This window comes from Lacerta agilis, chromosome 2, assembly GCF_009819535.1.
Source record: "Lacerta agilis isolate rLacAgi1 chromosome 2, rLacAgi1.pri, whole genome shotgun sequence".
Taxonomy (NCBI): Eukaryota; Metazoa; Chordata; class Lepidosauria; order Squamata; family Lacertidae; genus Lacerta; species Lacerta agilis.
In genome coordinates this window covers 4,658,109-4,673,091 of record NC_046313.1, presented here as the reverse complement: position 1 = coordinate 4,673,091, position 14,983 = coordinate 4,658,109, and the positions used below count along the sequence as shown (strand labels likewise).

Sequence of the window (14,983 nt, the reverse complement as noted above, 5' to 3'; positions counted from 1 at the left end):
CAGAAGACTCAGAATTACCACTTGCAGGTGACGGACTGCACCTTTGAATTCTGACCCATCTCAAAAACTGCCTGCCTTTAGAAAACTAACCTGTCAAGGAGAAGCTTAGAACCCTTCTTCTTTACTCAGCAACTTTCTATATGCAGGGAAGTTTGGTTTCTTTTAGATCTGAGGCAGCACCAAAATACGCACTTACATTTCAAGCCGTGCATTCCCAGGAAGGGCTGTGCCACAGGATATTTCACAACGTGTCTGAGGGTTCATCCACACTTCCACTTCTGCCGTGCCTAGAAAGGAGGGGGCCAAGTGGTTTCCCCCTTGCCCAACTCCTTTCCCAGGGAAAGCCACTCTTTAGCTTTAAATCAGGACAAACAGAAATCCAAAGAAAACAACAAAAGAGCAGTTTTCCTCAGGACAAAGCAGTGGGACAAGGGGGTGTGGATTAGGGCAAATTGCTTCAGTGGGGGGCCCTTAAAAATATGTTTCTGGGTGTGAGGAATACAAATCTGCTATAATTTTTGTGACTGGGCAACACTTGGCTTGAAATGTCTCTACGCTTGATGAAGATGCACATACACAGTTTTCAGAAAGCCAAATAATTTTTTTATTTTACCTTCTGAAAATGTCAGGTAATGCTTAATAATAAACAAACAAACAAACAAATGCAAGTACTTGGAAATCGTTTTTAATAATTTCTATGCAATTTTACACACATTTTCATTACTAAACAAAAACTACATTAATTTAACCAAAATATCTTTTGAATTTCCAAGTCATTCTTTCCAACTTTTCAGTACCCCTCATTTTTGGAATTTGAAAGCTGAAAAATTCATCGCGCCCTGATGTGATAGGCCCTGAGGTTCTTTCAATTACCTCTCCCTTTTCTACCCACTTGTTCCTATATTTTAAGCTCACGATTCCCAGATCAACATACACAGAGGTGGAGGACCCTCCTTTTAAAATGCTAATTAATTAATAATAATAATAATAATAATAATAATAATAATAATAATAAACTGCCTTTTATCCAAAGAACTCAGGGCAGTTCACGAGATTAAAATACAGGATAGAAGCACAAAATAAATAGTTAAAAATAACACAACAACCCCCTCTCCCACAGACACATTTAAAAGGCCATAGAATATTAATCAGCCCAAGGCCTGGTTGAAGAGGAATTATAAGGTTCTCTTCCTTGAACAGCCACCACTGCAAAAAATGAAGGAGTTGATTGGAAAATCAGGGCTAAGAGCCTAGCGTCCACGGGATCCGTAGAATCTCCAAGCCGGCCATTGATTCCCAGGGCCTACCTCAAAGCCCTGAAGACGCCCCACATTCATCATGTCATTGCAGCGCTTAGGAACAAAACACATCACCTCCACAGCTCTCTGAAAGGCAAAGGAAAGCAGTTGGGCGAAAGCAGGGGACCAGAATAGCACGCTGGCTGGCTGGCTGGCTGTGCACGCACCCATGGTGAGCAGTGCCAGTGTCATTAAACCCAGGAGATGCAGGCCAGGTGAAACAACACTGGACACCTGCCCTGTTTAGACTGATGGGCCGTAGTTCCATGTAGACACTATTATGAGATATGGATTCAAGACCCCTGTCAGCTATGAGTGCAGTCTCGGGGACATAATAAAGCCTTTGCTCCCTCTCTCAAGGCGTACCCAGAATGAAAATATTCCCATACCATGTGGTAGCCCTCGTGGGACAGTTCTGCAGATCCTGATTTGAAAGCAGCAGCGCAATACCATCCAGCCCATACACAAGGGTGGGACTGGGGAGCAACAGCTACAAGTGCCTCCGAGTCCTACCTCCAGCTGTTCTGTGTCCTTGCCAGCTTTGCCATAGTATTTCAGGAAATCCTGGGAGGGAAAAGAGGAAATCAACAAGTGCATTCTTTAGTGGTAGGAGTCCTTGATGAGCGAGTGGGATTTCACCGGAGCCAAGCCATGCAACCAATTCCAAGTGGCACCTGCTCCCCCGGAGGGAGTGTTGGCCACCAACCTAGATGGCTATCAGCCATGGTGGCTATGCTTTGTCTCTACAGGTGGAGGCAGCAATGCTTCTGAATGCCAGTGGATGGAAACTGCAGGAGGGGGAGAGTGTTGCTGTTGTGCTCTGGTCCTGCTTTCAGGTTCCCCACAGGCATCTGGTTGGCCACTGTGAGAACAGGATGCTGGACTAGATGGGCCATGGCCTTGAAGCAGCTGCACGCTCTTATGTTCTTATGAAACAAATGATTCAGACTGTGCTGTCTGCTTATAGGAAGTCCTTGCATATTGTAAATAAAGCAGGTATTATGCATGAGCTGACTTCTGCTTGCACATGAGGACTTCACCTTATCCTCCTCCCCCCACTACAGCCCCCAATGTCCCGTAAATCTGTCCCCCAATCTTCCAGAACAGATTTTGGGGTGTGGGGGGATGCATGGAAGGAGCAGAGGAAGGTGAAGCAAGCAGGAGTCTGTGCGTGGACAACTTTGGATACAACCTTAACTCTCTTCTTCCAAAGGGAACTAAACCCAGCAGTGCTATCTTTCAAACCTTTCGTTGCTTGGGGAAATGGGACTCTGCAAGGAACTGTAGCCACCAAGTGCCTCCATATGACAGCTGCCATTGTAAATTGGAAGCTGCCCTAACCCTGGTTCCAGCTCTGGAGGCAAATACAACCATTACCCATTAGGTGGTGCTAGTCAGCCAACGGAGACCCCAGCTACTCCTTTTGTGACATTGGGATGGTTCACTGTCCTGCAGGTGACTTGAGGCTGCAGGATCTCTCCCTTAAAATGGAAAATAATAAGGTGCAACTGACTTTCGGGGTTGGTGTGTAGAGTGCAATGAGATCGAGTGTTTGTGGGGGGGGGGAGGCTCGGTTAATTTCATTGTACACAGGTTGTACATTGACAATAAAGGTAATATTATTAAACAGACCACTGCTCCAAAGACTACTATAGATATCATACCCAGCAGAAGACATATTGGCTGCTGTCTCTCCTTAGCTACAGGTCAGGAACTTGTTGGCCTCACCCCCTACACACACACACACACACACACACACACACACACACACACATTTGCCTTAGATTTGGAAAGCAACACTCCACCTCCCACGTTAGCACCTTGAGCAGCAGCTGGTATTTCATGATCCGCTGTACGGGTTTGATGAGCAAGTCATTGAGCTGCAAGCGGTGCCCCAGTTCCTGCTTCAGTTCCTGGAAAGGAGAGAACAAAGCAGATCGGACCCTGTGGATCTGTGTGGGAGATAAATCATCCTGCCTATTAAATCCCTGCCCACTCCATCAGGACACCTCCAAATCTTCCTGTTTCTCCCAAAGCACCCCACTCATCTTCCCAGGAAGACCTCAGATCCCTTCCCCCTTATCCTATGCGTCAAAAGTCTCACTAGGCTGTGTACACACTGTAACTTCAAAGTATACTTAAAGCGCGCACTCCCCTTCAAAGGATTCTGGGCACTGCAGTTTGATAAGGTTTTTTGGAAATTGTAACTCTGAAAGGGGTAATCTGCAGTGCCCATAATTCTTTTAGGGGGCGAAATGTGCTTTAAAGGTATTTTTTCAAAAACACGTTTGTTTGCCATTTTGTCACCCCCCTCAGTGATAACACCCAGGGCGGTCTGCACCCACCACACACACCCTTCCTACACGACTGCTTGTATGCTGACGGTTTGATCCCTGGCTGGTATATAAATGTAATAATATAATAATAATAATAATAATAATAATAATAATAATAATCTCAAGTAGCAAGACTTAGAAAGACCTCTATCTGACCCTTTGAGAGACACCTGCTGCCAAAAAGAGGAGCCAATATTGCCCCAATAATCCAATAGAGAAAAGGCAATTTTGCATCTTTACTTGTGTTCGGAGTACAGCTTGGAATGAACGAGCCCTGGGTGGGGCAGGGGGCAGTGAAGAAAAGGAGGCGGCAGGCGGATTCTAGCAGGAGAGAGACTATACCTTCAAAGAATGTTCAAAGCACATTTCCCCCCTTCAAAGAATTCTGGGTGCTGTGGTTTGCCGGGAACTACAACACTGTGAGGGATAAATTACAGTTCTCAGAATTCTTTGAAGGGTAAGAATGTGCTTTGAACGCAATCCGGAGGTATCACATGTATGCAGCCAAGGACAAGACAAGCCACTGGCAGAAGCTGCAGAGACAGCAAAGCGGCAGCAAATCCCGTGGCCCCTTACCTCAAAGTAGTTGTCAATGAACTCGGACACAATATGCTCAGATTTGGGTTTGTTCTGACAGTAAACAACGTACATGTGCAAACGGCGCTCCTGAAAAACAACAGGGGAACAATTCAGCAGAATACCTGGGGCAAAATCTGAAGTGTGTAGTCTGGGGGAAGGTACAGGTGAAACTCGAAAAATTAGAATATCGTGGAAAAGTCCATTTATGTAAGCAATTGTTTTCATTAGCTACTGGAGTTTAATATATGAGATAGACTCATGACATGCAAAGCGAGATATGTCAAGCCTTTGCTTGTTATAATTGTGATGATTATGGCATGCTGCTGATGAAAACTGCAAAGTCGAAATTGCTAATTTGGGGTTCTCATCAGCTGTACGCCATAATCATCACAATTAAAACAAATAAAGGCTTGACATATCTCGCTTTGCATGTCATGAGTCTATCTCACATATTAGTTTCACCTTTTAAGTTGAATTGCTGAAAGAAATGAACCTTTCCACGATGTTCTAATTTTTCGAGTTTCACCTGTATGTCAAAGAGGCAGGTTCAAATCCCTGCTCAGCAACACTGGTAACGATCCCTTTAAACGAGTCAGTAGCTCTGATGAGTGCTTCATCTTACCACAGGATACAGGTACTCCAAGTACAAAAATAGGCGCACTTCATATCTACTTATCTGGATATGCATGACTCTGACTTATTTACAAGAATTAATGCAGTATCTTCAAGGCTACCAAGGCTGTGATCCTGATAATGCTTACTAGGGCAGGCAGCTCCAAGGAACACACTGAAACTAGCTGTGTTGAAGGATTCTGCTATAAGGGTAGTACTGCAAATTTATTTTGGGGAAAGCTTTCCATGGCTAGAGTCTATTTTGTTAGATGTGTGAAGTCATCTCTTAAATAGGTTGGTTGTTTTTTTTTAAGCAACCTTCCAACAACAATATTTATTCTTACATATGAATAATATCCAGGAGGAGGCAGCCCTGTTAAATCTGTTGCCTCAGAACCAACGAAGACTCTTAGGACACGTTAACAGACTAACAAATACGGCATAATAAATTTTCATAGACTAGAGTCCACTTCATCCAAGTTTGACAAGATAGAGCCATAAGATCTAGGAAAATGCAGGGTGGCAATGGGAGCATCTCATCAAGGAGGGAATAGTTAGGGGGGGGGGGGCTCCTGGAATTTGAAATTATTCACCATATAGCACTTTACAAATAATAACAGTAGAAAGCTATCTGTTCTCACACAACAATGCTCCTCCATGTCAGGATTGTTGATGGTGATGTTATTTTTAAAACTTTTTTAAAAAAACCAGTGTGCATCCTTCCTCTCTATCTCATTCAAGAAAAAAAGTATAGAATTTTTCCATCAGAGTCAAACTGCCTTGACCTTATTATGCTCCAGCCTAGTAAACTGCACAATTTTGTTGACTTGTTTTGGACCAATTAGCAATCACCTAATTAACAAAGGGACACGGGTGGCGCTGTGGTCTAAACCACAGAGCCTAGGGCTTGCCGATCAGAAGGTCGGCGGTTCGAATCCCCACGATGGGGTGAGCTCCCGTTGTTCGGTCCCAGCTCCTGCCAACCTAGCAGTTCGAAAGCACATCAAAGTGCAAGTAGATAAATAGGTACCGCTCCTGCGGGAAGGTAAACGGTGTTTCCGTGCGCTGCTCTGGTTCGCCAGAAGCGGCTTAGTCATGCTGGCCACATGACCTGGAAGCTGTACGCCAGCTCCCTCGGCCAATAAAGTGAGATGAGCGCCACAACCCCAGAGTCGTCCGCGACTGGACCTAATGGGCAGGGGTCCCTTTACCTTTACCTAATTAACAAAAGGGTAAGCAGCTTTCCCCTTCACAACAAACCTCCCCTTCATTACTTTTGTAGTTATCAAGTTATCATTTCATTTGGAATTTGGGTTTGTATCTCAAACCAATTCTAGAGGTAAAGGCAGAAGTCTGCAAACACCTTACAGTGCTTTAGCCCAATGAAAAGCCCCTGTGTTCAAAGGCAACATGCATTTGGGATGAACAACAGAGGATTGATACCACTGTCACCTCCTGTGCCGAGAATATCACGGAGCCCTGTCCATTTATCCACCACCCATTGTGGCTCAGCTCAGCAGCTCTTCTGTTCGTATTTAGCAATGCCAGAGACTCACGTGCTTTATGAACAGTTCAGCCAGAAGATCAGGGTCCTCCAGACACTTCTCCAGCTGCTTGAGTAAATAACTGGGATCAGGGATAAGAGGGAACAGAAAGAGTGTGAGATCTGCAGGACAAGTTATCTTGCCTCCCAACCATCCCTCCTCTTGCACTGCATCCCATGGACTCGCTACTTCAAATGTTCCCCAAGGGTGGCTCAAACGTACTTGTCAGGGATTGCCCGGCTCCTCGCGAGGAGAGGGCGAGGGGAGGTCCTACTCGGGAGGAGAGCCGGAGCAAAGGTATTCCTTGTGAGGAGCGAGGGGAAAGAGATCCTCCTCTAGAGGAGGAGGGGGACAGGGGGGCTACCCGAGAGGAAGGGCTGGTTGGAGGTCCTGCTCAGGAGGAAAGCAGGGAAAGAAGTCCTCCTCGGGAGGAGGACTGGGAGAGCAGCTCTTCGAGAGAGGAGGGGTCTCTACGTTACAGGGAACCCCAGCCACTTCTGTCGATGGACTCCTCCTCCTCCTCCTCCTCCTCCTCCTCCTCCTCCTCCTCCTCCTCATCTAGCCTTTCGCCTGAGCTCTCTCCAAGGGAGGGGGAGCTGCAGAGGCTGGGAGACTTTCGGCAAAGACCCAGCACCACCAGCCAGAGAGGAGTTGAGGGAGAACTGCCGCTTCCGGCGCCAGCACAGCATTGGGGGGGGGGGTCAGGAGGCACCGCAGATGCCGTTTTAGGGTGGCAAGACTTTGGTGTTGGGCGGGAAACTGGACAGGGGCACTTGTGGATTCTGCAAGTGACTGAGCGGTCATGTTTTGAACCAGCTCTACACTGTAAATTGTAATGCACAATAAATAGTCTTAGCTACTGAAGGCTCTGTCGTTACTCATGAGCAACACTAGGGAAGATCCTGACAGTACTTTTACCTCTTTCAAGATTGGACAGTGGGTGGTTGGGGACAGGAGGAGAGCAGCCACCCACCAATTCCCAATGATGGTGGACCACTGCTGCTCCCCCTCATCTTGTCTGCTCCACACTGGCCACAAGCACCTGGGCCAGGGAATCCAAGAGGAGTCACTACCAGCCGTCAACAACAGGCGGCCCTTACCACCCCCACCCCCCCATTGTGAGGTTTCCACAGCCAATGCATGACCTGCACCCAGGAATGGGTGCTTACTTACTCTTTGTGCCAGTCATAGATCTGGTGAATGTTCCCAAAGATTATCTTGTCCTTGCCCTTCATGTCCTCTGGGATACCACGGGCATTCATGGTCGCCATATAGCCCTGCAGAAGTCAGAAGAGCAGGCTAGAGAAGGCTGCCTGCCTCCTCTTTGAGGCCATGGAGGCAGAGCTAGGGTGGTGGCATTAAGGGGAATGTGTCTGGGCTAAGTTAGTGCCCAGAAGAGCGCAGAAGATGGGCAGGACCCTGGTGTGAAGCACTGTGGCCTGGCAACTGCGGAGGAAGCAGCCACAACACCCTTGACAATGGCTTTCCAACTGTGCTCAGGGGAACCCTGGCACTCTTCAGAAGCTGATCAGGGATTCCTCAAGGAGCATCACAGCAATGGCAGACAAGCTTCCCCAACAGACAGCTTGCCATTAACCAGATCTGCCCCCTGACCTGAACAGCTGCAGAAGACTTTTGGTGCATCCAGTCCACAAGGAAGGGTGATGGAGCAGCACCCTGCACAGAGAGCCTAGCCTAGAACACACCCTGCCAACTCCTCTGCAACCCCATCAGGTGTTTGACCACAAAAAAGTTGAACACTTGAAAAACCACTGCCTTGCAGAGCTGAAAAGAGGGCCATTGCATTAGATGCAATTGAATCCCAAATCGGAACCCAATATGTATTAGGGAAATCAAATTTAAACTTGCTCAACTTGCATTATTTGTTCTGAACCCCAGTATCTCAGGTCCTTAGCAACATTATGCTCCTGTGTGGATGAGCCCTACCCAAGTGCCCCCCCCTTTTAAAAAAAGTCTCCAGCCCTTTTATTTATGGCGATATAGGGGAAAGAGTGGAGGCAGAATTCTACCCACGTGGTCAGTAAAAATCAAATCTGCTCTTGCCTTCCAGTATTTTGGCTAACTCTAGAAAGGAAGAAAAAAAGTGCTGGGGTGATTGACAAGCCAGGGAAGCAATGCCGTCCTGCTCCCTTTCCCCCACCTCCTTGTACCGACCAATGGGCAGCCAGTATTTCTTCACTTTTCAGTTAAAGCAGTAATTTTGCTCCAGTTGACCATGGTTGCATTTATTTCCTAGGCTGGCAGGTTGGACCCTGATTCTCCTAGCTTGAGAACAAATTGGTGAGCACAGGGCATTAATTTTTCTGTCTTGTGGACATTGTGGTTGGCACGTTGCATTTATTTTGGCAATTGAATTAGAATGAGCTTGCAACAAATCATTTTAATCTAAATGGATGTACTAGAGTGCAGTGGTTATTCTCCCCATTTCGCAATGACTGGCATTGGTTCCCCCCCACCTCCCTCCCCCTCTTAGCACCACTATGTTTTTGGTTACAGGCTGTGGGTGGGGAATCTTGAGTTTTTGCATCATTTGAGATGGCTTAACCAGGAGAAGCTAGGTGGCAGAAATGGCTGGTGGCCTGATTTTGAGTAAGAGGCATGCTCAAAATGGAAAAAAATAAGGTTGACATAGCAAGTCATATTAAATATGTAACAATAAAAGCCCAAATAAAATATGTACCACGGATGAGCAGAAAAGCACAAACAAGCTCAACAGTAATCCAACACAGTCAAACAGCAGAGCCAAAGAGACTATAAAAGGCAAAACTATTTTCATTAAAGGAGGAACAGTTGCCCAAATGAAGGAGGAGCACAAATGAGCAAACCAAGACATAGAAGTACAATGTGGCAAGAGACAAAAAGGAACCTCAAGCACAAACTGCTGAAGAAATCAATACGTTATTTCTTTAAAGATGTCAGAAGCAGAAAACCAGGAAGAGGCAGGGGGACCTTTATATGGCAAGGAAGCAAAACAAGACCTTTTCGGAAGACAGAGAAATTGCAGAGAAACAGAAGGAATTGTTTGCTTCAGTCTTCAAAACACGCTGGAAGGGTACTCAAGGCTGAATCAGCCTGTCTTAGAACCAAGTGAAAACATTAAGAAGGAACAAGGTTTTCTGGCCAGGTGGCATTCATCCAACAGTTCTTAAAGAACAGATGAAGAACTGCTGAACTATTATATTAGCCTCCTTACAGAGAGGACTTGGAAGGCCGTCAATATCTTTCTAGTCTTTTAAAAAGGAACTAGGGAGGAAGAGAAGATCCAGGAAATGGCAGCCCTGTTCCAGGTACACTGCTGGGAAGCGTTATTAAGGCTAGAACAGTTAAATACAGAGGGTGTCGCCAATGCTACCTTTCTGCTTGCATAACAAGACTTCCACTTCGACAATGCAACTTCCCCCTCCGTCTCCCTGCAGCCCCATCAAAATCTGCTCCAGAGGGTTGGAGGGCCTTCTGAAGCAGATTTTGGAGGGCATGTGGGAAGAGAAGAGGAGGTTCTGTTGCATGAGAGGAACCCTGTTCATTGTGAACATAAGACCAATGCTTGCTAAGGAAGTTCCCCCCCCCCACAGAGCATTCACAGCCCCCTCCAAAACACAAGGCTCCTGCCCTTGGACCCCAGACCCCCCAACTGATCATAAGCCTGGACTGAGGACAATCTCCCCTCTCCCATCCCACCCCAAAAGCACATTAAGGATTCTTACACTCTTACTTGGAGAGGTTTCTGTGCTTCTCTCCTCATCCAGTTTTTAAAACAAATGAGTAAATAAAAATTTAGGAAATGAAGTATAAACAGGGCTTTTGCAAAGGGAAGTTTTGCCTCGCCAATCTTTTGGAATTCTATGAAATCATCAGCAAACATCTATCTCATTCTCTGTATATACAGGTAAGTCAGTGGAGATTTGTATCTTTGGCTTTTCAGAAAGAGATTGGGCAAATACCTTCGCCAAAGGCTTTTAAGGATATTTATAGGTCAAGATGGATGGACCCTTCTATGGGTTGGTAACTGATTATAAGGCAATCACCAGGAACAGATGTAGGAACAGTTGTCACAATGTACACAGAGGAGCCTCCAAAAGATCCGCTTAAGAACCAGAGCTGCTCTCTTGTTCTAAACTTCTGTGGCACCGGGGGTGGGGGGTGGGGGTAAAGAGTTAAGTGGCCAAGGTGGCAAATTGTTTAGGACAGTGAAATCCAAAGCAATTTTGGAAAGTTCTGAAAGAATCTCGTCAACAAACGAAAACGCAATTTAAGGAACTAAAAAATTATGAAGAACCTAAAACCCATACAGAAATGAGGTCTACAGGTAAAATTAGAAAAATTAGAATATCGTGGAAAGGTTCATTTCTTTCAGTAATTCAACTTAAAAGGTGAAACTAATATGTGAGATAGACTCATGACATGCAAAGCGAGATATGTCAAGCCTTTATTTGTTATAATTGTGACGATTATGGCGTACAGCTGATGAGAACCCCAAATTAACAATTTCAACTTTGGGGTTTTCATCAGCTGTGCGCCATAATCATCACAATTATAACAAACAAAGGCTTGACATATCTCGCTTTGCATGTCATGAGTCTATCTCATATATTAAACTCTAGTAGCTAATGAAACCAATTGCTTACATAAATGGACTTTTCCACGATATTCTAATTTTTCGAGTTTCACCTGTAAATTGATTGAAGCCACCTAGGAAAGAGATCTTGAAGTCAGAAAAGAAAGTTGACTAGTTTAGTTAGCAGAAGCAATGAAAGAGCTAGTTCAGTATTTGAACTCACAAGTGGAATGTGCAATGGGATTTTCAGGGTGCCAGCCAGCCAGGCCCACTTCTAGGATATTCCATTCCCTTTTCCCCATCAGTTTGCCATCTTGCCCTGAGTCAGCTAGTCAATATTCAATGCTCAAAGAGCATGCCAAGTCCTCATTGAGCTTTTTTTTTTTTAAAAAACAACGCCCTCTCCAAGTTTTTTCTCCCTGAATATTTTTTGAACTTCTTGCAAACCCTGCAGTTCTTTCAACCTGCTGATAGCTTCTCTGTTTTATGATTCCTGGTGTCAGATTGTAAAGATTAGAGAGTTGTTTTTTTGTTTTTCTGTTTTTTTCTGACATCAGGAATCATAAAACAGAGAAACCAATAGGAGAACACTTCAATCTCCCAGGATCTATACAAGATCTTAAAGTAGCTGTCTTATTGCAAAAGAATTTTAGATATACACTTGAAAGGGAAGTTGCTGAATTACAACTCATTACCAAACTAAAAACTATGGAGAGACCTGGTCTGAATAGAGATATTGGATTCATGTCCCATTATACATGCTAAAACTAATTCTGGTCACCTACCCCTTTAAAAATCCCTTGCCCTTCGCTGTGGAACCAACTTCCATCATGAACAGTCATCAACAATTATAAGGTTGTAGCGACCTCTGCTTCAGAGTATCTGAAGAAGTGTGTATACACACAAAAGCTCATACCTGGAAAGCTTACACTTAGTCGGTTTTTAAGGTGCTATTGGAACATCTTTCAATATTTTTTTTAATCTTTCATCATTGTTATTGATTGACAGCAAGTTCAGCTCAAATAAGGAGATAAAATAAAAAATTCTTTCCAGTAGCACCTTAGAGACCAACTAAGTTTGGTCTTGGTATGAGCTTTCGTGTGCATGCACACAAAAGCTCATACCAAGAACAAACTTAGTTGGTCTCTAAGGTGCTACTGGAAAGAATTTTTTATTTTATTTTGTTTTAACTATGGCAGACCAACACGGCTACCCACCTGTAACTCAAATAAGGAGGACTATTTATCCATGTAAAATCAAGTTATGGAAATAATTTCTACAATATGTGACTAGAAATCATGGGACAAGCTTGAGTGTGGATGAGCCCTTAGTTACCGGTAGGTCCCCTTAGCGTGCACGGAGGAAAACTTAGTTAAATGCCACGCTGATCTTCCCTTGTTTTTAAAACAAAAAAGGAAGAACAAGAAGCCTGAGATACTTACTGGGGTCAAAATACTTTTTTTTCAGATTAACCCCTGCTTAACATTAAATGTCTGTGGTCAATGTTGCTGCCAGGCAAAAGTTATTCAGGCAGCAGTGTGTGAAAAGCAGGGAAATTTCTGTACACAGAAGGCAGTGGTTTTGGATAAGAAAAGGAACACTGTGTGGGCAGGGGTGGAAACACAGTGAGTCCCCCCAGTGGCCACTGGGGCTCTTATTTCTTTCAGAAAGGGTGGGGCGTAGAACTACTAAAATACTAGCATATGGAAGAGACTGGTGGGATGTGGCAAGAGCCAGCAGCCCAGGGGCCTTGGATCCATGGAAAGCCCACTGTGGGTTCTTGGGACTGATCCTGATCCTTAATCCACCTTTCCTTCCTAGGTTCCTAGGGCAACAACGGGGAGGTCGGATCAAGAAACACAGAGGTGAGCAGCAAGCAGTGTGCTCTCTCACTGGAAGACAAGCAGGTTCTTGCCCAAGGTCCCACAAAAATCTGGAGACAGCCCCGTTGGTGGACAGAGGGGAATCAGTGCCTAAAATGGAGTGGATGTTGGCACCTCCACAATCTGGCCCAGGTCCTCCACGTACATCTTCTCAGTCTCAATCAACTCCCTGAGAACAAACCTGCAGGCGAGAGGAAGTAGCAATGTCTGAGGGAAAGGAACCTCACTGTGTGACCCCCCCTTCCCCTCTATTTCCCCCTCCAGTCTCCCTTTTCAATGCCACAGGCACGCTGCCAGCCTCTCCTCAACACAGGCCCATGCATGACCCACGGGAAGACCCCTGCCAGCAAGCTGCTCGACATGTTACAGATGGAGCAGGCATACTACCGGGACAACATTATGCCGGTTCACCCCATCATAATCAATACATTTTTAGGCATGAATATGCAGACAGCCAGGGGCCACTCCACAAACATGGGGCATGTGTTCAACATACTTGGCACCAAGGTGCTGGATCTGCTAAACTTGTGAAATAGTGCCTGTGTCTGTGGGTGGGTTTTGGTACCCACCAGGTCTGTGCATCTGCCCTCCCTAGCAGAGGCTGCTCTCCCCCCCCCGCGCCCTTCCCACTGCTGCTTGGAAGTTGGTGCACAAGAGAAATCACTTACATACTCTTTTCTAAGGCACTGAGCCTCTCCTCCTCTTCCTGTTCCTCAGAGGCTGGGGGTGGAATAGGAGGTTCTGAAGTGGGCTCGGGGTTCGGAGGGTCACTAAGGAGCAGAGAAGAGTCAGGGCCCTGCCATGAGAGAAAAGGGGGGGGAAGAGAGAAGAACCCGTAACATCTTACAACATTTCACATTGGGTGGATTAACTGGGGAAAGGGGCACTGGGGACCCATGATGAGACTCAAAATATTTTGTGTGGGCCAAGAAGGTATAGCAGGATCTTCTATTTCCCCTTAAGCTCACTCACAACACGTGAGGCTCTGAAAGATCAGGGGAAGGAAAGAATATCGATCATAGATTCTGAAACACTTCTCCAATTTGGAGTACATATCCTGCTTTTGGAAATGATTGACTAAGTGCCTGAAATAGAGCTGAAAACTAATTTTGGAGGAAAGCATTTCAAATAAAACACAAGTCAAATGACATTCACCTAAACATATTCTCATTGGTTTGTTTTATTCTCTCTCTCTCTCTCTATATATATATATATTTTGTTGTAATTCCAATTCCACCTTAATAACAGACTGAGGATGGAAACTTGTCACATGTCTGTATAGTGTTCCAGTGTGCTGCTGGGAACTTCCGTTCCTCAGTCTGCACTTTCGTTTTCGTTTTCCGAACATGGAGGTGACTGCACGTGTGCATTCTTTTGTCCTCATGTTCGCCTAATAAATGCTTGTATATAATGCTCATGCCAGCCTCTGTGGTGCATCTTCTGCAGCTGAATGGATTGAAAAGAGTGCCTGGCTTTCTGAAGCTAGGTCTCTGGTTTCTGCTGCTGTTCCAGGGCTTCGAAGTCCAACCAGCAGTTCGGCCGGGGGTGTTTGGGCCAGCAGGGAGCATGCCCGTTGTTCCCGTTTCCCCGGATAAATTACAACATATTCCACAGCTATGTGGCCCTATATACTGCCTCTACATTGGAAAGAAACCATTCAAATTCATTTACAGAACCATGAAGGAACCAAGTAATGTGTCTTCATAATCCTCAGATCAATTCAAAAAAATTATAAACACATGCCGTTTGTTTTCATAGTTACTTGATATCATCCTCTTTTCCGAGTCATACTCAAAAAAGTCATTTTCATTAACTGCACCACATTCCACACTTGTTTTATTTTTAATCAGTTTCTGTTGGAACCTGCAGCATTTTCCATCTTGCTATTTTTGCTAGCATTAAAACAATCTGGTGCTTTGAATGGCATGTTCTAGGATGGCCAGCTATGTGTTGCACACACACAACCCAGCCCCCCAAATGATTTGCGTCACAAAAAAGGGACACCAATTTGCATGAAATTGTTTGTGGAAATACAGTCCATCTCACCATGGTGGGGAAGAAATAAAGTGACTTGTGTGCCCCTCTCCACACTTCCTCTTGTTTGCTGCTGTCCCCAGCCCCCAAAACCATTCTTTAGCATTCAATCACAGCAAAC

At 45.2% G+C, this 14,983-nt stretch overlaps 1 protein-coding gene across 7 annotated transcripts in view; it reads right to left on the bottom strand.

The window, feature by feature from the left end:
• The window catches only part of ARHGEF25 (Rho guanine nucleotide exchange factor 25), a 72,745-nt gene that overhangs the window by 10,126 nt on the left and 47,636 nt on the right, over positions 1 to 14,983 (bottom strand). For 5 of the 7 annotated variants that reach the window (XM_033137696.1, XM_033137723.1, XM_033137705.1 and 2 more), the window contains 8 exons: positions 13,497 to 13,624; positions 12,943 to 13,009; positions 7,543 to 7,646; positions 6,382 to 6,451; positions 4,211 to 4,300; positions 3,104 to 3,211; positions 1,812 to 1,862; positions 1,308 to 1,385 (listed from right to left, as the gene is read on the bottom strand). In XM_033137696.1, coding sequence (XP_032993587.1) covers positions 1,308 to 1,385; positions 1,812 to 1,862; positions 3,104 to 3,211; positions 4,211 to 4,300; positions 6,382 to 6,451; positions 7,543 to 7,646; positions 12,943 to 13,009; positions 13,497 to 13,624 — 696 coding nt within the window. The remainder of the gene's footprint in view (positions 1 to 1,307; positions 1,386 to 1,811; positions 1,863 to 3,103; positions 3,212 to 4,210; positions 4,301 to 6,381; positions 6,452 to 7,542; positions 7,647 to 12,942; positions 13,010 to 13,496; positions 13,625 to 14,983) is intronic. The other 2 variants (XM_033137714.1, XM_033137748.1) reach the window with 1 other exon arrangement.